Source organism: Pimephales promelas, chromosome 12, assembly GCF_988280905.1.
Source record: "Pimephales promelas chromosome 12, fPimPro1.hap1.1, whole genome shotgun sequence".
Lineage (NCBI taxonomy): Eukaryota > Metazoa > Chordata > Actinopteri > Cypriniformes > Leuciscidae > Pimephales > Pimephales promelas.
In genome coordinates this window covers 3,381,496-3,402,947 of record NC_142780.1, presented here as the reverse complement: position 1 = coordinate 3,402,947, position 21,452 = coordinate 3,381,496, and the positions used below count along the sequence as shown (strand labels likewise).

The 21,452-nt window shown below is 35.7% G+C and overlaps 1 protein-coding gene across 2 annotated transcripts in view; it reads left to right on the top strand.

The window, feature by feature from the left end:
- The window catches only part of lars2 (leucyl-tRNA synthetase 2, mitochondrial), a 128,598-nt gene that overhangs the window by 19,275 nt on the left and 87,871 nt on the right, over positions 1 to 21,452 (top strand). The window contains exons 4-6 of one of the 2 annotated variants that reach the window (XM_039651302.2): positions 12,586 to 12,677; positions 12,786 to 12,846; positions 19,809 to 19,898. In XM_039651302.2, the coding sequence (XP_039507236.2) occupies positions 12,586 to 12,677; positions 12,786 to 12,846; positions 19,809 to 19,898 (243 nt within the window). Of the gene's footprint in view, positions 1 to 12,585; positions 12,678 to 12,785; positions 12,847 to 18,929; positions 18,960 to 19,808; positions 19,899 to 21,452 lie in introns of those variants that run through there. The other variant, XM_089118230.1, reaches the window with a different exon arrangement.

Here is a 21,452-nt window from a genome sequence, read left to right as displayed (position 1 = left end):
GTTTCAATGGGGACATTTTTGTCCAAAAGGTGCTGAATACTCCAAAAAGGGAGTATTTTTTGTACCTAATGCAAAGAAAATGACGGTGAAATAGTAAAATTCCAATAAAAATACACACCTGTGCCAAGTTTTTTGCAGTTAGCTTTAACACCGGCAAAGTGATCAAAAAAACAAAACTGAAAAGGACAAAAATGTCCATAAGGATGCACAAGGGGTTGTCATCTTGGTAACTTAGACTTAGACTTAGAAAACTTTAATGTCCCCGAAAGGCAATTTGTTGTACAATACAGGCATATTGACACATAATCCACAACACAAACATTATCTACATACACAATGTCACATATATTCACCAGTTATCATAGCTGTCAACATTGAACATTGAAAATAAGGGAGTTTTCCCGGAATCCTTCCCCAAAATAAGGGATTTTTTTTTTTTACACGATTCTTACCCACAAACTTTAAAAAAAAAGTCTAAAGAGCTAATAACTAGCCTAGAAACTAGTGTCATTTAAAGAAAAAAAATCTACATTTGGATTAGCGGTGTGTTGGTCTTGCCTTTACGACAACAATTTCAACTGTTATCACATCTTCCAAAACCCACAAAATAGGGAAGTGGGCCGTCTGTTTATTTCAATTACATTTACACATTTTATGTAGTTTTAAAGAGCCTATATTTAGCCTGGTGGTTGACCCAGAAGACACACTCTGTTGTTATTGTAGCTTATCCCATCTTTATATCCTCCTGAGGCCCAGAACTATTTTTTTCAAAAGTTTTTTCTTCTTCTTTGTGTAATCATTGTTAAGAGCATAAGAAACAAATGAAAAAAAAAAAAAAGAAAAGATATTTTATTCACATGTTACATGACATTAAATTATATATAGGCAAAACTAATGGCAATATAAATCCATTATTATAATTATTATTTGTTTAAATTAGATTGATATCTGAATTTATATAAAAACCTTGACTTTCAAACATGAAAATGTAAAATGTAGGCTATTCGAGTACAAAATGACATATAAACATCGTTTCCTATTTTTTATTTTTTATTTTTTGCCTGGAAACGCTTTCAACACGCTTGCGTGTCGCGTGAAAAAATAGGCGTCAGTTCTATTTCTAGCATGCACGCGTTTTCTGGAGTGTGCAAGCTCTAATCTGTTAACATGGGAGCCGAAATAAAAACGGACACGCCACACTCCGGCCAGCGCGCGCGGCGCCGCATCTGAGAATAAACGACTTCAAGCCGAGTCAGTCCGAGCTCGTACGTCTCACACAATCAGAGTAAAAATACGGGATATTTTACGGGAAAATACTAAAACGGGAAGACAGCGGGAAAAGAGTAAAAATACGTGAGAAACCCGGAAAAAACGGGAGGGTTGACAGCTATGCCAGTTATACCCCTCCCCACATCTTATTTGATTGGGTTATTGCCATGGGAATGAATGTTTTGCTTGATTTGTTCTAACCTTAGGATATCAATATCTGTGGCTTGAACTCCACTGAAAGTGGACAGGTTGTATTCATACAAACCTTGTCTGCCTTCTGTGCCAATCTGGTCAGATATAGTTGGTACAGGTCTACGTAACTAATTAGCATATTAACATATTGTAGTAACATGTTGCTATAAATAGCAGTTCTGAGATCTCAACCCAATAGAGCATCTTTGGGATGTGGTGGAACGGGAGTTTCGTGCCCTGGATGTGCATCCCACAAATCTCCATCAACTGCAAGATGCTATCCTATCAATATGGGCCAACATTTCTAAGCACCTTGTTGAATCAACGCCACGTAGAATTAAGGCAGTTCTGAAGGTGAAAGGGGGTCAAACACAGTATTAGTATGGTGTTCCTAATAATCCTTTAGGTGAGTGTTTAACCAGATCAAACTTATGGCAGGAAGATGTGTTTCTGTTTAAAGCGAATAACATTCTCGATAATTTGAGCTTGCACATCGTTAAAGGTGCATTGCGCGAGTCTCTGAGTTTTTGCAGAACTACGCCCCCTCTGGCGACAAGCGAAACTGCAATCAGAGGTGTGCACGCTCATGAACCACACACACACACAAGCTGTTCATAACCAAAGGAGCATCAGCCGCACACATCTTTTGTTACAGTCATAATGAGGTAATAAAGTTAGAAATCAGCGAGTCATTTAAAACATATGAAAGGAAAGGCATTCGAGTAAATTACACACTTATATGTGTGTGTGTGTGTGTGTGAGGGTAAAATGGGGGTAGTAGAAAACTTCGGTTTTTGTTTCCATCTATCTCCATGTTGAAGTGTTTTATGTGTTTACTGTATCAACTTATGATTGTATTATTATGGAAACACGTTCATGAACAATATAAGTTATTACTTTGATCCCGTTTGAGCCCTAGAGCCGACTGGAGATCTCTCCATTTTATTTTCTTTGTCTTGCGTGGAGTTTGCGTCGGGTTTGGAATGAACTACAAGCAGGTCTCTTTGAATCCATCTTCTACTTTTGTGGAAAGTTGACTAAAGTTGTGTCGCTCGAGTAGTCTTCGCTGATGCGGAGAATGGCGGCGAATACACAAACCTGCCAGACATCGCCAGGCGAACGTGAACGCGCATGACGTCTCAAACTCCGTCCCGAATCCCTCTTATTTATTTTACTGTACAGGATTATAGAGGCGATCGCAGTGATCAGAGAAAGGCTCGTTCAGCCCATCAGGCGATTGTTTAAGCATGTATGGGTTAGAAAAACGGCTATTTTTAACATGAAATGTTGCGCAATGCACCTTTAAAATAATAATTACAATATTACTGTATACGTTTACATTATGTCACACATCCCTGGGCTTCTCTCTTTTACTCTCTCTCTCTCTCTCTCTCTCTCTCTCTCATCCATCTCTGTCCTCTCCGTGACGAATCCCTCTCTCCTCAAAGGACAGGCAGCATCTGGTGTGTGTTGTAAGCACAGCACTAAGTGTGTGATGATTTAATGGAGCTCGACGAAGCGCTACTGTTGATTGAATTGGAATTGACAGCGTTCAGTTTCGACTGCTTCAACGAAACAGAGCGACAAACTGAACGAGTGAGCGACTCTCGCTCTCAGCATGTTATCAGTGACTTCAGCTGCGATTTACCTCATGTTTGTCCTTAAATATTTAGAGAAAAGGCCTGTCTGCCTCACTGGTGACTTAAAGGGATACTCCACTTTTTTTTTTTGAAATAGGCTCATTTTACAATTCCCCCAGAGTTAAACTGTTGAGTTTTACCGTTTTTGAATCCATTCAGCCGATCTCCGGTTCTGGCGGTACCACTTTTAGCATAGCTTAGCATACATCATTGAAGTGGACAAGACTATTAGCATTTCTCCAAAAAAAGTGTTTCGATATTTTTCCTATTTAAAACTTGACTCTTCTGTAGTTACATTGTGCACTATGACCGACGGAAAATGTAAAGTTGTGATTTTCTAGGCTGATATGGCTAGGAACTATACTCTCATTCCTGCGTAATAATCTAGAAACTTTACTGCGCAATGATATGACGTGACCGTGACTAAGTTTGTGTAGTCATGTTGACGGAAGGTAGCCAATTTTCACATCATTGTGCAGTAAAGTGTCTTGATGATTATAAAACATTACAATTTCTAATGTTTTTGAAAACAAGTCATTTATGTTCTCCAACGCTGCATTTAATCAAAAATACAGTGTAACTGAATATATTTTAAGATATTAATAATTAAGTAATTAATTCCTGTGATTTTTTTTTTTTTTCAGTGTCACATGATCCTTCAGAAATCACTCTAATATGATGATGTGACGCTCAAGAAACATTTATGATTATTATTGAATGTTGAAAACAATTGTGTACACGTACATATATAAAGTTTTTGTTCAGTTCTTTTAACATTGCATCGATGCCAAACCACCAAATGAGAGTTTCCTCCATATTTGACGTTTAGCCAAGGCTAGTGTGATGTTTAGATTGGTCAATAATTGATCAGTGAATGATGCTTTCACTCTCTCTTTTCTTTCCTTTGACTTCCATTCAAGCAAATATGAATGCAAGAGAAAACTGAACTCAAGTGTTCGAAAGCTCAGTTTGATGAATCCCGACCTGTGAATGTGCATCACATGAAGACGTGTGACCAATAGAAGAGTATGACGAGTAACAGCGTGACCAACCCAGAGCACAATCTTTAAAGCAAGAGTAGATTGAAGGTTTCTACATTGTGGTTTTGTTATTATTTGGTATGAGTTACATTTGTTCAGTGTGACGTCATATCAGTTTCTGAACTCATAATGTGATGAGCACAAGGTTTGATGGGTCCTCTGCTTCGGTCAGATCCTGCTGATGGTCTCTTACCTCGCAGATGAGTGTGTTTCCAGCATTATCTGTTAGCAGATGTTTCACACCGCTGTGTGTGTGTGTGTGTTCACTGTTCAGCACAAACTGTAGACACGAGTGCGCTTTCTTAGCCATGATTGGCACTTGTGTTTGATGGCTGTGTCAATGCGTTGTTTTCTCTATGATTCTGTGAAAGATTTTTAAAAAGTATTTACAGCGCTTACTCACTGTACACACACACACACACACACACACACACACACGTCTGGTTCGCTATCTTTGTGGGGACTTTCCATCGACATAATCATTTTTATACTGTACAAACTGTATATTCTCTCCCCTTACACTAACCTTACCCATCCAACACACACACACACACACACACTACACTGTAAAAATGAATATGCTTTATCTAATCAATAGAATTGTGGCAACAGATTACAAGCATAATATAATTGAACAAATTAAAATTGAGTAATAATTAATCAAATTATTCCTTAAAAGTTAACCATTTAAAATGAGTAAAGTACACCAAAAAATGTAACAAAAATATCTCACTAACAGACAGACGTCAAAGATGAATTAAGAACTCTTTATTTTATATTGCCGACATTGAAGACACCTGATGTTAACAAGCAGAATCACTGAAGGAGAAAACAAACACTGATCACCATAATGGTGACTTAAATTTATATTTTTTTGGTTGTTGTTGTAAGTTTTACTCATTTTAAATGATTAACTATTAAGGAATTAGTTTGATTAATTATTACTCAATTCTAATTTGTTCAATTTAATTTAGAATATTGTTTGTAATCTGTTGCCACATTTTTTTTTTATTAGATAAAGCATATTCATTTTTACAGTGTAACCCTAAACCTACACAGACACACACACTATCCCCATTACACTAACACTACCCAACCAACACACACACTAACCCCTAAACCTATCCATCACAGAAAACTTTCTGCAATTTTTACTTTTTCAAAAAAAAAAAAAACTATGATTTATAAGCTTGTTTTCTCATGTGTGCATTTAGGTTATTCCCACTGGGATAGAAAAGCATAAACACACAGACACACACGCAGAACTTTACACTCCCTTCTGTGTTTTATAGGATTGTGCTCTCACGTTAAGGTGGCCCTAAGAGTGAGCAATAGTGATACTCTCTTTATCTGGCAGCACCACTGACAACATGACTTTATAAACTAGGTTTGCACCGCGATTAATCAACGAAAGGGAGATGGTCCTCTTGTGCTCAAATGTAAGGTGTCAGTAGTTTATTGTTAGTGAATGTTGTATATGACAGTCGAAACAAGGGCTTGGGCTGACTTATTAATGTTCATTGTCTTCACTTAACGAATGAGATGCAGCCAGTTGCCAAGGATACGGCATCTCCGTCTCCACTCACTCTGTCCTTCTCTTCACAGTCCCCAAAACAGTCTGTTCACTTAAAGGTACAGTACATCATGCAGTTTGGAACAGTCATTTCTTAATTTTGAGTGATTTATTCATTTAACATTTAACACAAAATTCTGTCATAATTAACATCATGTCGTTCCAAACCTGTAAGACTTTCATTCATCTTTGAAACACAAATAAAGATAATTTTAATGAAATCTGAGAGATTTCTGTCCCTCCATTGACAGTCTACGCAACTACCGCTTTAGTTAGAGAGATCGTAAAGAGATCATAAAGAGATTGTAAAACTAATCCATGTGTATTCAGTGGTTTAGTGTGAAGAAAAGCCTAAATTAAATCTGTTCATCATATAAAACAAGCAAGACTCTTTTGAAAGTCTCTTCAAAATCTTTTTTGAAGTGTTAAAGTGGTAGTTGTGTACACTCTCAGAAAAAAGGTACAAAAGCTGTCACTGGGGCTGTACCTTTTCAAAAGGTACACTTTTGTACCCAAAGGCTGCACATCGGTACCTTAGTGGTACATATTAGCACCTAAAATGTACATATTAGCTCCTGAAATTACATATTAACACCTAAAATGTACATATTAGCACCTAAAATGTACATATTAACACTAAAATGTACATATTAATACCTAAAATGTACATATTAGTATCTAAAATGTACATATTACCTCCTAAAATGTACATATTAGCACCTGAAATAGCCATATTAGCTCCTGATATGGACATATTAGCACCTAAAATGTACATATTAACACTAAAATGTACATATTAATACCTAAAATTTACATTTTAGTACCTAAAATGTACATATTACCTCCTAAAATGTACATATTAACACCTGAAATAGCCATATTAGCTCCTGATATGGACATATTAGTACCTAAAATGTACATATTACCTCCTAAAATGTACATATTAGCACCTGAAATAGCCATATTAGCTCCTGATATGGACATATTAGCACCTAAAATGTACATATTAACACTAAAATGTACATATTAATACCTAAAATTTACATTTTAGTACCTAAAATGTACATATTACCTCCTAAAATGTACATATTAACACCTGAAATAGCCATATTAGCTCCTGATATGGGCATATTAGTACCTAAAATATACATATTACCTCCTAAAATGTACATATTAGCACCTGAAATAGCCATATTAGCTCCTGATATGGACATATTAGCACCTAAAATGTACATATTAACACTAAAATGTACATATTAATACCTAAAATGTACATATTAGTACCTAAAATGTACATATTACCTCCTAAAATGTACTTATTAGCACCTGAAATAGCCATATTAGCACCTGAAATGTATATATTAGCACATAAAATGTACATATTAGCACCTGAAATAGCCATATTAGCTCCTGATATGGACATATTAGCACCTGAAATGTACATATTAACACTAAAATGTACATATTAATACCTAAAATGTACATATTAGTATCTAAAATGTACATATTACCTCCTAAAATGTACATATTAGCACCTGAAATAGCCATATTAGCTCCTGATATGGACATATTAGTACCTAAAATGTACATATTACCTCCTAAAATGTACATATTAGCACCTGAAATAGCCATATTAGCTCCTGATATGGACATATTAGCACCTAAAATGTACATATTAACACTAAAATGTACATATTAATACCTAAAATGTACATATTAGTACCTAAAATGTACATATTACCTCCTAAAATGTACATATTAGCACCTGAAATAGCCATATTAGCTCCTGATATGGACATATTAGCACCTAAAATGTACATATTAACACTAAAATGTACATATTAATACCTAAAATGTACATATTAGTACCTAAAATGTACATATTACCTCCTAAAATGTACATATTAGCACCTGAAATAGCCATATTAGCTCCTGATATGGACATATTAGCACCTAAAATGTACATATTAACACTAAAATGTACATATTAATACCTAAAATTTACATTTTAGTACCTAAAATGTACATATTACCTCCTAAAATGTACATATTAACACCTGAAATAGCCATATTAGCTCCTGATATGGACATATTAGTACCTAAAATGTACATATTACCTCCTAAAATGTACATATTAGCACCTGAAATAGCCATATTAGCTCCTGATATGGACATATTAGCACCTAAAATGTACATATTAACACTAAAATGTACATATTAATACCTAAAATGTACATATTAGTACCTAAAATGTACATATTACCTCCTAAAATGTACATATTAGCACCTGAAATAGCCATATTAGCTCCTGATATGGACATATTAGCACCTAAAATGTACATATTAACACTAAAATGTACATATTAATACCTAAAATGTACATATTAGTACCTAAAATGTACATATTACCTCCTAAAATGTACATATTAGCACCTGAAATAGCCATATTAGCTCCTGATATGGACATATTAGCACCTAAAATGTACATATTAACACTAAAATGTACATATTAATACCTAAAATTTACATTTTAGTACCTAAAATGTACATATTACCTCCTAAAATGTACATATTAACACCTGAAATAGCCATATTAGCTCCTGATATGGACATATTAGTACCTAAAATGTACATATTACCTCCTAAAATGTACATATTAGCACCTGAAATAGCCATATTAGCTCCTGATATGGACATATTAGCACCTAAAATGTACATATTAACACTAAAATGTACATATTAATACCTAAAATGTACATATTACCTCCTAAAATGTACTTATTAGCACCTGAAATAGCCATATTAGCACCTGAAATGTATATATTAGCACATAAAATGTACATATTAGCACCTGAAATAGCCATATTAGCTCCTGATATGGACATATTAACACCTAAAATGTACATATTAACACTAAAATGTACATATTAATACCTAAAATGTACATATTAGTATCTAAAATGTACATATTACCTCCTAAAATGTACATATTAGCACCTGAAATAGCCATATTAGCTCCTGATATGGACATATTAGTACCTAAAATGTACATATTACCTCCTAAAATGTACATATTAGCACCTGAAATAGCCATATTAGCTCCTGATATGGACATATTAGCACCTAAAATGTACATATTAACACTAAAATGTACATATTAATACCTAAAATGTACATATTAGTACCTAAAATGTACATATTACCTCCTAAAATGTACATATTAGCACCTGAAATAGCCATATTAGCTCCTGATATGGACATATTAGCACCTAAAATGTACATATTAACACTAAAATGTACATATTAATACCTAAAATGTACATATTAGTACCTAAAATGTACATATTACCTCCTAAAATGTACATATTAGCACCTGAAATAGCCATATTAGCTCCTGATATGGACATATTAGCACCTAAAATGTACATATTAACACTAAAATGTACATATTAATACCTAAAATTTACATTTTAGTACCTAAAATGTACATATTACCTCCTAAAATGTACATATTAACACCTGAAATAGCCATATTAGCTCCTGATATGGACATATTAGTACCTAAAATGTACATATTACCTCCTAAAATGTACATATTAGCACCTGAAATAGCCATATTAGCTCCTGATATGGACATATTAGCACCTAAAATGTACATATTAACACTAAAATGTACATATTAATACCTAAAATGTACATATTACCTCCTAAAATGTACTTATTAGCACCTGAAATAGCCATATTAGCACCTGAAATGTATATATTAGCACATAAAATGTACATATTAGCACCTGAAATAGCCATATTAGCTCCTGATATGGACATATTAACACCTAAAATGTACATATTAACACTAAAATGTACATATTAATACCTAAAATGTACATATTAGTATCTAAAATGTACATATTACCTCCTAAAATGTACATATTAGCACCTGAAATAGCCATATTAGCTCCTGATATGGACATATTAGTACCTAAAATGTACATATTACCTCCTAAAATGTACATATTAGCACCTGAAATAGCCATATTAGCTCCTGATATGGACATATTAGCACCTAAAATGTACATATTAGCACCTGAAATAGCCATATTAGCTCCTGATATGGACATATTAGCACCTAAAATGTACATATTAACACTAAAATGTACATATTAATACCTAAAATTTACATTTTAGTACCTAAAATGTACATATTACCTCCTAAAATGTACATATTAACACCTGAAATAGCCATATTAGCTCCTGATATGGACATATTAGTACCTAAAATGTACATATTACCTCCTAAAATGTACATATTAGCACCTGAAATAGCCATATTAGCTCCTGATATGGACATATTAGCACCTAAAATGTACATATTAACACTAAAATGTACATATTAATACCTAAAATGTACATATTAGTACCTAAAATGTACATATTACCTCCTAAAATGTACATATTAGCACCTGAAATAGCCATATTAGCTCCTGATATGGACATATTAGCACCTAAAATGTACATATTAACACTAAAATGTACATATTAATACCTAAAATGTACATATTAGTACCTAAAATGTACATATTACCTCCTAAAATGTACATATTAGCACCTGAAATAGCCATATTAGCTCCTGATATGGACATATTAGCACCTAAAATGTACATATTAACACTAAAATGTACATATTAATACCTAAAATTTACATTTTAGTACCTAAAATGTACATATTACCTCCTAAAATGTACATATTAACACCTGAAATAGCCATATTAGCTCCTGATATGGACATATTAGTACCTAAAATGTACATATTACCTCCTAAAATGTACATATTAGCACCTGAAATAGCCATATTAGCTCCTGATATGGACATATTAGCACCTAAAATGTACATATTAACACTAAAATGTACATATTAATACCTAAAATGTACATATTACCTCCTAAAATGTACTTATTAGCACCTGAAATAGCCATATTAGCACCTGAAATGTATATATTAGCACATAAAATGGACATATTAGCACCTGAAATGTACATATTAGTAGCTGAAATGTACATATTAGCACCTAAAATGGACAAAAGTGTACCTTTTGAAAAGGTACAGCCCCAGTGACAGCTTTTGTACCTTTTTTTCTGAGAGTGTAGCTGTCAATGGAGGGACAGAAATCTCTCAGACTTCATCTAAAATATCTTCATTTGTGTTTTCAAGATAAATGAAAGTCTTACAGGTTTGGAACGATATAAGAGTGAGTAAATGATGACGAAAGTTTAATTTTTGGGTGAACTAATCTGTCTATTTATCACGCTTTTCTGTGTTTCCTCGTCCTTTGCAGTAACGCAGTACACCGTAAGAGCGATGAGGATAGAGTCAGATGGAGATGTTATTATCTCTGTGATCGTCGGTGGTGATGAGGCCACGATGACATGAATCCACATTAGTGTGAAATATAGACCATGCTTTCAGAGAGTTCATGCTCTCCATTTGCATTCTCCATTAAACACTTTACCACACACACACACACGCACACACAGTGTTTATGATGATGACTACATGCATTTTATTAGTCACATCTGAGTGCACATCTCTTCTGAGTTATAGTATGTCAGATTTGCTGTAACTCTTCTAGATTTAGAGTGGACATCCATGCAGGGACAGGGACGCTCGTCCAGCTGGGCTGAAAGTTGAATAACCCTTAATGTCTGAAGGTTATTTGCCTGTGAATGTGGGGCGTTGGAAGATAGATTACTAGTTTTAATGATTTCGGCTTGCAAGGGTGTCCTCGATGGTTGATATGATGCTAAGTGGTTGCCAGAGAGTTCAAGGGCGTGTTTCACACACAACTATAGTTGTAACTCGCTGATTAACTACCATACGATGCATCATTGGTAGTTGCACTTCTGTTGCTTAAACCTCATTGGTTGAACATTACAGGACTGGCGTTAATGACATCACGCACAGGAGGAGTAATAACTTCTGCTAACGAGTCTATCCGAGATCACCGAGATGCTGCGGTCACGAACATGGCACCTAATCACTACTTCACTGTTTCTGTTCCATGTCATTTTGTTTTATTGGATGTTTGTTCATTTTACGTACATGCACACTCTTCAAAAACGCAGCTGATTGTTGTCTTGCTGAAATGTATAGATAAATGTGTCTATATATATGTATATATATAAGAAAAAGGGGCATGTTGTTCCAACCCCGTAAGACCTTCGTTCATCTTCGCAACACAAATTAAGATATTTAAGATATTAAGATCGCTCCTGCGTCATTGTACGTCACACGCATCATCACACACATGACCAGCGTCGGCCAATAGTGAGCCTACGTGTGACGTAGCTCTACGCTATCACACTACGTTAACTGACTACAGGCCCATGGAGAAGGAAGTGAATAGTTGAAATAAAGTCGTTATTTTTGTTTGTTTTTGCGCACAAAAGTGTTCTCGTCGTTTGATAAACTCAAGATTGAGCCCCTGTAGTCACTCGGACTATTTTAACGATGTCTTTAATGACTTATCGAGGCCAGCAAGAGTCATTCCCTCAAGAAGCCTATGGACTAGTATGGAGGAGTGATCTTAATATCTTAAATATCTTAATTTGTGTTGCGAAGATGAACGAAGGTCTTACGGGGTTGAACAACATGAGGGAGAGTAAATACTGACAGAATTTTCATTTTTGGGTGAACTATCCCTTTAAATTCAGGCCTACATTTTCTGTGTATTCTTATGATTGTAATTATTACTATTATTATCATTAGCATCAGGCATCTTGCTCTTTAGAGTTCTGCCATATAAACCCTGTGTATGGTTAATATTTCTGTTGTGGATTGCGGCTGATTAACAGCTCGGTGTGGTTTGTCCTGCAGGTGTTGAACCCCATGGGCTGGGATGCGTTCGGTCTGCCGGCTGAGAACGCTGCCATCGAGCGGGACCTGGACCCAGAGGCGTGGACCAAAAGGTGACGTTTCTCCACTGGATTAGTCACAGCCCTCAGTGACCTTCAACTACACACACACACAACCATCCGTCACACGGGTCCCTCAACAACTCTTATTGTGTCTTCCAGTAACGTGGAGTCCATGCGGAAGCAGCTGGACAGCCTGGGGCTCTGCTTTAATTGGGAGCGGGTGAGTGAGCGGAGGCGGACGAACATACACACTCAACGGATGTGGGAACTGACCTGTGTTAACTTAGCTGGCTTACATCGTTGCATCAGTTCACATCAGGGGTTTTTCTTTAGACACACATTCCCAGACTGAGTTACAGAGGCCATGCTGTTCGCTGAGCACTGAAGGGCATTGTTGTGCATCACAGCTGTATTTATTCATTTCTTACAATAGTGACAACTTCATCGGTTTTACCGATATATCGGTACCGATAGTCGATTGGGGAATCGGCAAAAATCCACGCCGATAGTTCACTTCATACGCGCATTTAAAACACCGACAGCAAAGCGGTATAAATACAAAACACTAAAGTACATATTGCCATATCATTATAAAGTAATTAAAGGGGGGGTTGACTGCTTTTTTTTCTTTGCATGATTGTGTTTATGGGGTGCAATATAACATGTATTCGTGGTTTTTTGTTTTTAAAAAGTCTTATTTTTCATAAACTTCACTTTTATTGTAAGCCACGCTCTCATCTGTCCCCTGAACGAGCGGTCGACTTCCTGATTCTATGAAACCACTCCCTCAGAAACACGTAGTGGGCTCAGATTGGTTCGTTTGGGTTGGTGTGTTGTGATTGGCTAAACTGTCGCTCACGTTGTCCTGAAGCTTAACGCCCATTACCTTTACGGGCGAAACGTGCACGTCATGAGCTCCGGTCCAGATGTAAATATGTGTCGAACTGCAGTATCAGTTTGAGGCAGAATCAGACCGAGAAAGCGGCGATGAAGAGAGTACACAGAACCTCACCACACACGGATCTTAATAAACGTTTCTGAATGATAACTTCAGTGTTGTAGTCGAGACCACCTCACTCGAGTCCGAGTCGAGACCGAGACCAGAGAGAGTCGAGTCCGAGTCGAGTCCGAGACCAAAGACGGTCGAGTCCGAGTCGAGACCGAGACCAGTGAGGGTTGATTACCTAATTTACCTTTATTTATTTAGAGAAATCTTTTTTTTTTTACTGAATTTACTTAGAGTTTAAAAAAATATGATCAGTTTAGGGTAAAAAGGCCACATAGTAGGTGGTGTTAAAAGTAATTTTATTACAATTTGTCATGCGCAGTTGCGCACTACAAAATCACCAATCACTGGGCGTGTCAATGAATTTAAAGAAATATTTTATTAACATACATTAATAATCATGAAAAATATTTTTAATTGAACTTGAGTGGACTCGGGAATAAGTCCGAGTCCTAAAAAAACAAATGTTCGAGTACGAGTCAATTCCGAGTCCAAATGGACACGAGTCCATGACAAGACCAAGACCATTAAAATATGGTCTCGAGACCGAGTCCGAGACGAGTCCGAGTCTCGAGTACTACAACACTGGATAATTTGCCACATTTTGTTTAACTTTATACACGTTTGTTTAACACAATAGCAACTGACTGGCAACTAATGTTATATTCAAAGAGTGCTGGCATTAGTTTACGTTCTTGATCAAATCGAAAATGACGTCATAAAGCATATATACATGAAAAATACATTTACAACATTAGCACTTATACAAAATTCAGGTCCATAATGTTTGTACGCGTTTGTCGTAGACACAATAGCATTACTAGTAGCCTATAGTGGCTATAAAGCCAGCGCTGGCATTTGAAAAAAAATAAAACACAAGGCTACATCTGGAATTATACATGTAAATACATTTAAAATGATTAAGTCTTCTTAGCCTACTTACAGGTTGTGGCCCAACAACTGCTGCCTCTGGTTTTTAAAGTTGGAACTGCTTCATGTTTTAGTAACAGTTTCTTGTTGAATCCGGTGTTGAACTCGTGGAGATTCTGGAAGCTGTCTTCCGTAAATGCGCAGCACAGAGAGCTAAATTACAATCGTCATTTTCAGGAACATAATCGAACATAAATTGTATCCATTGTTGACGAAGTACAGCGTCTGTGGGAAGTTCGAATACAGAAGACCGGACAGCTGAGTGAACAACACACTCGACGAGCTGCTGGAGCTGCTGAAATATGGCCATGCCCTTTTCTGCTTATTCCGGAGGGAGGGTTAATGCAAATGTGTGGGTTAGTGACGTACTATAACCCAGCTGTAGTCCCAATTGAGTCGTTTTTGTAGGCAATTATACTTCCTGATTTTTAAAAGACGATATCTCTGCTTACACTGAAATTTCAGCGCTGCAACTTTGCAGATACTGTTCATGCACCAACAGCAACATTACACACTACTTAAAATGAAAAAAGTGAAATCGCAGTCAAACCCCCTTTAATTTATTGACTAGATGCTCCATTAACAGAGAAATAACAGCAGTTTTCTGTTGAGTCTGAGAGGAATAACATAGTAAAGGCTACCTCAAGAGATGTGACAAAAACATAAGCAGACATGACCAAAATGTTTTATGTCACAATTGTTACCATCTGTTTCCATTAATTTATATCCGACCGGTCACTTTTATGCATCCATTAGCCGGTGAAATTGCATATTTAAAGCTAGTGTCTAGTAATTTACGGATAAATTCTTTAATGACTAAATAAAAGCCATAAATAAACAAATCTCTTCTGTACATCAGAGCATTTAGCCGGTGGTTCTTCACCGCAGGATTGAGCTGGAGTGTGTGTATAGCGAAGGAGATCTGATGGGCCGATCTGAGTGTGTGCCAGACGTCACGCTGCGGGTTCAGCTCTACCTAATCGGATTAGAGGATGTGGTCTTAATGCTTTTAGAGTTTGTTAAGTGATGCAAACTCTGGCTGTCGAAAGCTCGAGACGGCTTAGGAGAGGCCAGCCCGATAAAGAGATGATCGTCAAAGTGGACGTTGGGTTCTTCATTATTCTTCTGGCCCAAATACTCAGTCTTTATGCTTTCAGATTGCTTTCCCAGTTTTGTAATATTTTTAGACGCACACTACACTACACAGAAAATTGTTTTGAAAAGGTCCTGATCTCCAAACGGTAATTTACCGGTAAACACATAACAGCTGAATTTAGTTATGCGGCTCCTTGGTGTTGGCATTTGTTCCTAAAATTATTGAAGCTTTCTGTTTTTATCCCACTTGAACATTTTAAACAATTATTGCTCCAAATTTGAACAATACACATGTTTTCAATCAAGGGCGTAGGAACGTCTTTGACATTGGGGGGGACATATTGGCCACTATGAATCAACGTCTATCCCACCACCATAATAGTAACATACAGTTTGGTGATGTGGTACTTGCAGTGGTGGTCTGTTTTGGGGCCCCCTCCCACTATGCGAAGTCACCTGTGCTTGACGATTATTGACACAAATGTCACGCAATAATGATCCATTATAAAGGAATGCTGTGTTAATAAAAAATAAATACTTAATAAAAAAAATAGATGCCTACATAAAAAAAAGTTTTAACTTTTGCTTTACTATTTTACTAACTCTTTGAAACTTCTTAAAACAAACCATCTCAAAAATATATATATAAATATAGTATTTGCTAAAATAATGAGAAAACTGAGAAATCAGAAACAAAATAAGAGCAAGGGTTCAATAATGACAATTATTGTTGAAACCTGTAAAAATATTATTATTTCTCAACTGTCTCAATACTATGGAAGGCATTTTCTGCCGAAATTAAATAAATAAATTAAACGATAAAAATTAAAAATAAAACAAGTTTAACCATTTCATTACAGAAAATGGTACGCAGAATATGTGACAAAATTGCATTTTCATGGTGATAGTGCATCATCCCTGTCAAATTGAAAAATAAAATGCAATTGGTGATTTCACGTTTCATTTTCACTACAATCTCGAGACAAGACTGCCAATATTAAAATGAAAAGGCAAAAGTGAAAAGAAACTGCAAATACAGTTTTCACAAAGCTTTTTTATTAACATTCACGCTATAATAGTGACAGAAATCAAATTCAAATGTAAAGTTTAGTTTTAAATTTTAATCATTTTATTTCCTCTTTTATTTCACAGTTTTGATTTTCGTTTTCATTTTCAAAGACAACCTGTATGCAAATTATATGTTAATGAGTGGGTGTGGTTCGCAACAACGCCGTTGCGTGGAGGAGGGAAAATGTCGGTTATGACCAGTATAGCAGCAGAGTTAAACCAGCTTGCAAATATTTCGGATGATGATGACTTCATTTTGCTTCGAGTTGAATCTATCTTAGACACACTTGGGCACTTTGCAGCCGTCACAAACTCCGATGTCGATCATCTAGTTGTTAATAATCTAGGTGAGGTTGTGCAGTGCCTTCAGGCAGTAAATTGTCCGGGGAGTCTCGTTTAATGTAGGCCTACATTAAATTACAAATAAAGTGCACAATATATATTTTACATGAAAAACGCTTTGCTGACTTTTACGATGTTACTACTAAACGTGGAAATGTAACTTAACCAGTCCGTGAAAACTGAAAAGGGTCCATTTTAAATATAACGTTACGTGCAACAAGGTGAAAGCTGTTCGCTTCAGTTCCGTTACCTCATATGATGCTCTTTCATCCTCCGTCTGATGGTTCTCTCGCTCGCTCCGAATAAGTTTGCTACCTCTTGAGCAGTAAAACCATTTAGAAGATACATCCTTAGCGTTTCTACTGGGATGTCATACCTTGGACGACCCGGGCCGACGAGACTCCCCGGACAATTTACTGCCTGAAGGCACTGCACAACCTCACCTAGATTATTAACAACTAGATGATCGACATCGGAGTTTGTGACGGCTGCAAAGTGCCCAAGTGTGTCTAAGATAGATTCAACTCGAAGCAAAATGAAGTCATCATCATCCGAAATATTTGCAAGCTGGTTTAACTCTGCTGCTATACTGGTCATAACCGACATTTTCCCTCCTCCACGCAACGGCGTTGTTGCGAACCACACCCACTCATTAACATATAATTTGCATACAGGTTGTCTTTGAAAATGAAAACGAAAATCAAAACTGTGAAATAAAAGAGGAAATAAAATGATTAAAATTTAAAACTAAACTTTACATTTGAATTTGATTTCTGTCACTATTATAGCATGAATGTTAATAAAAAAGCTTTGTGAAAACTGTATTTGCAGTTTCTTTTCACTTTTGCCTTTTCATTTTAATATTGGCAGTCTTGTCTCGAGATTGTAGTGAAAATGAAACGTGAAATCACCAATTGCATTTTATTTTTCAATTTGACAGGGATGATGCACTATCACCATGAAAATGAAAATGAAATCATTTAATTTCATTATCAATTTTGTCACATATTCTGCATACCATTTTCTGTAATGAAATGGTTAAACTTGTTTTATTTTTTACTTTTTATCGTTTAATTTATTTATTTAATTTCGGCAGAAAATGCCTTCCATACAATACAATCAATGTAACTGTCCTCAAAATCTTTTTTTATTATTATTATTGTAACAGACTTTTTTGGATTGTAAATGACATAATCCAACAAAGTATGTTACTATAATACAGGTACTGATGTACTAGCGCTCGTTGTATGTGTGTACAGTATGCAAGTGTATTTTTCCCCTCGGGGCTTGCCGTAGATGGGTCCTGCGCACTTAGTACGGTCGCGAGTTTTTGGAGTTAGTGATCTGAGGAGAAGAGTTCAAACTGCTGTGTTTATTATTTATGCAAACTGCAAAAAAAGGTATGTGATATTATAAGTGACATGATTAGATAAATCATGTAGATAAATGATTAGATAAATCATGTAGGTTCCAGTTCAAAGCTGGTGTGTTAGTGTAGTCCCTGTGAAATCAAAATTGAACCTATTTACTTTGTTAGCGCACATTACTAGTCTTGTGGTGAACAATTAATCCGTGCAAGTAAAAATATATTAAAAAAATGTTTTACCTTGGTAATCTTTAATCAAAATCTGAAAAGTTACTTCCGGTCTGGAACGGTTTCTTTTTCTGATGACGTAGGTTTCACAGCTTGGGTGGGGAAACGCGTAACCACTCCCCTCAAACCGTTAGTTTGCTATGAGCGAGAGATGGAGAGGAGGAGCGGTAGAGTAAAACCCTGCCCTCTGTTCAATATTCCGTTTCACTTGGAAATACGTCACAGCACTGGAGAAAAATCGTTTGCAACTTCCGGTTCACGGGGACTGCTCCGGTGAGTGAAATACATGAAGCGAATGGTGATTATTCAAACATGAAATGGGAAGGTTTAACCGGGTATAAGGGTTTCACCTAACTATCACTCTGGGTTTGACTTGCTGGCAAAACCGAATCTCTTCTTTGTCGCGCATTAAAAATAAAAGTTCCAAATGTACAGTTTGTGTTCCTGCAGTAGATTATGCAATTTTTTGGGTGGGACACATGCCGCATTTTTCAATATTGAGGGGGACACGTCCCCCCCGGTTCCTACGCCAGTGTTTTCAATGACCACTTTAAGTCACTCTTTTGTTTTGTTTTTTGTGTTTGTTTGTGATTCTGTGTAGTTGTTGCTCTTGTAAAAGAGATTTGGATATCTCAATGGGAAAGGATAAATAAAAGAGTCCGTATGACTATGAGTGAAAGGGGCTTGTGAAATAACTCGAACGTTTAGAAAGTATGGGAGTTGTGGCAAGTGTTAAACAAACCAAAACTCCTTTATATTTCAGCTCTGCTCCAGCTGGACTTTCTAAATTAATAAAAAGAGATGTATAAATACACATTTGTGTGTAGCCTTTTTGTAAAAAATGTAGTGGTATAAATTAAAATAAACTGTAAGACACATTTCAAGCATTTAACCCTATAAGTCCCAAAGGTTTTCATAGTTTTATCCAAACTTTTTATTAGTAGTGGATGAGTAGTTCAGATTTGTTATTGATCCACTGCAATTATCACTAACCCTAAAACAAAGATACATTTCACTTGTAGAAATATAGTTTTTTTTGTGTTGATTTGCTCTGTATATTGTCTTTTTGCTCCGCCTTCCGTCTATGGGTTGGATTTTGTTTGTTGATATTTGTGTTTTATGTTTTTTTTGTCTAATCTTTTGACAGGAGATCACAACCTGTCTGCCTGATTATTATAAGTGGACGCAGTATCTGTTCCTCAAGCTGTTCGAGGCTGGACTGGCCTATCAGAAAGAGGTGAGTTGGTTTTTCATGTACGGTTGTGAAACACACACTTGTCTGTGTCTGGTGTGGTGAACTGCACCATTCTGGGTTTGAGACCTAATCTTCATTATTCTTTTGTTTTTATTCAGCCATTTATTCTGACATCACCACCACTCATGATCCCACTACAGTAATAGACCTATTATCTGAAGTCTTTCTAGAAAACAAAAAAGCATTTTCTTGGGACGTTATGCGATTTACGCATAATCAATTCTATTATGAAATAGAAAAATTTATGGCACGTTAAAGCTACAATTAGCATCAAGCTACATCACACAATTTAAAAGATTAATATTACGCTTTTACACAAAACTCACTTTAAATTACCATTGAGTGTTTGTAAAAACCTCAGATTGTGATCTAATGTGGATTTTAGTCATGTAATGGTTTTGAAATATGTGTTATTTAGCATTTTATAACTAATTGTTATACCTGATTAGCAGCATTTCTAATGTAAACATCCATTATTGATTTGAAAATACTCCACATCGCATGAAAATCACACACAAATAATATACTATGGTTTAATGTAAGTAATATTTAAATTTGAAAAAACTTTTGCTGATAATTTACTCACCCTCATGTGATATCCATGATGTCTATGTCCTTCTTTCTTCAGTCGAAAAGAAATTAAGGTTTTTGATGCAAACATTCCAGGATTTTCTCCATATAATGGACTTCAATGGGAACCAAATGGTTCAAGATCCAAAAGACAGTTTCAGTGCAGCTTCAAAGATCTTTAAATGATTCCAGACGATGAATAAGGGTCTTATCAAGCGAAACAATCGGCCATTTAATAAATAAATAAATAACAAAGTTTAAGTTTTATAAGCTCAAATGCTCGCCTTGCTCTGTTCTGTGATGAGCGTTCGTGACTCTCCTGTTCGAACCCGTTCAGCAAAATGAACAAATCTTTTTCTGAATCAATTTGTTCATTTCGTTCGTTGATTGAACCAAATGACTCGAAAAAAGATTCGTTCATTTTGATGAACGAGTTCGAACAGGAGAGTCACAAACTACTCCTTTAAAAACAATAATGATAAGTGATAAAACGACACACTTCTGTTCAAAAGTTTGGGATCACTATGATATTTTTTTATGTAAAGAAACTGACACTTTTATTCTGCATTAAGTTAAAGTGTTACAAGAGGTTTCTATTTCAAAGAAATGCTGTACTTTTGAAAAATTGCACACAAAATATGAAGCAGCACAACTGTTTTCAACATTAATAATAATCATAACTGTTTCTTGAGCAGCAAATCATCATATTAGAGTGATTTCTGAAGGATCATGTGACACTGAAGACTGGAGGAATGCTGAAAATGAATGCAGAGTAAATTGCATTTGCCCATTTTAAATTCACAATATTACTGTTTTATTGTTTTTTTTTAATCAAATAAGAGACTTTTTTCTTACTGATCCCAAACTTTTGATCCCCGTGGTTCCTGCGATAGGACACCTGTGTGAATTAGATTTTTATACATCCACTAAAAATCACACCGACACCAGCTGATTAAAACCCATTGT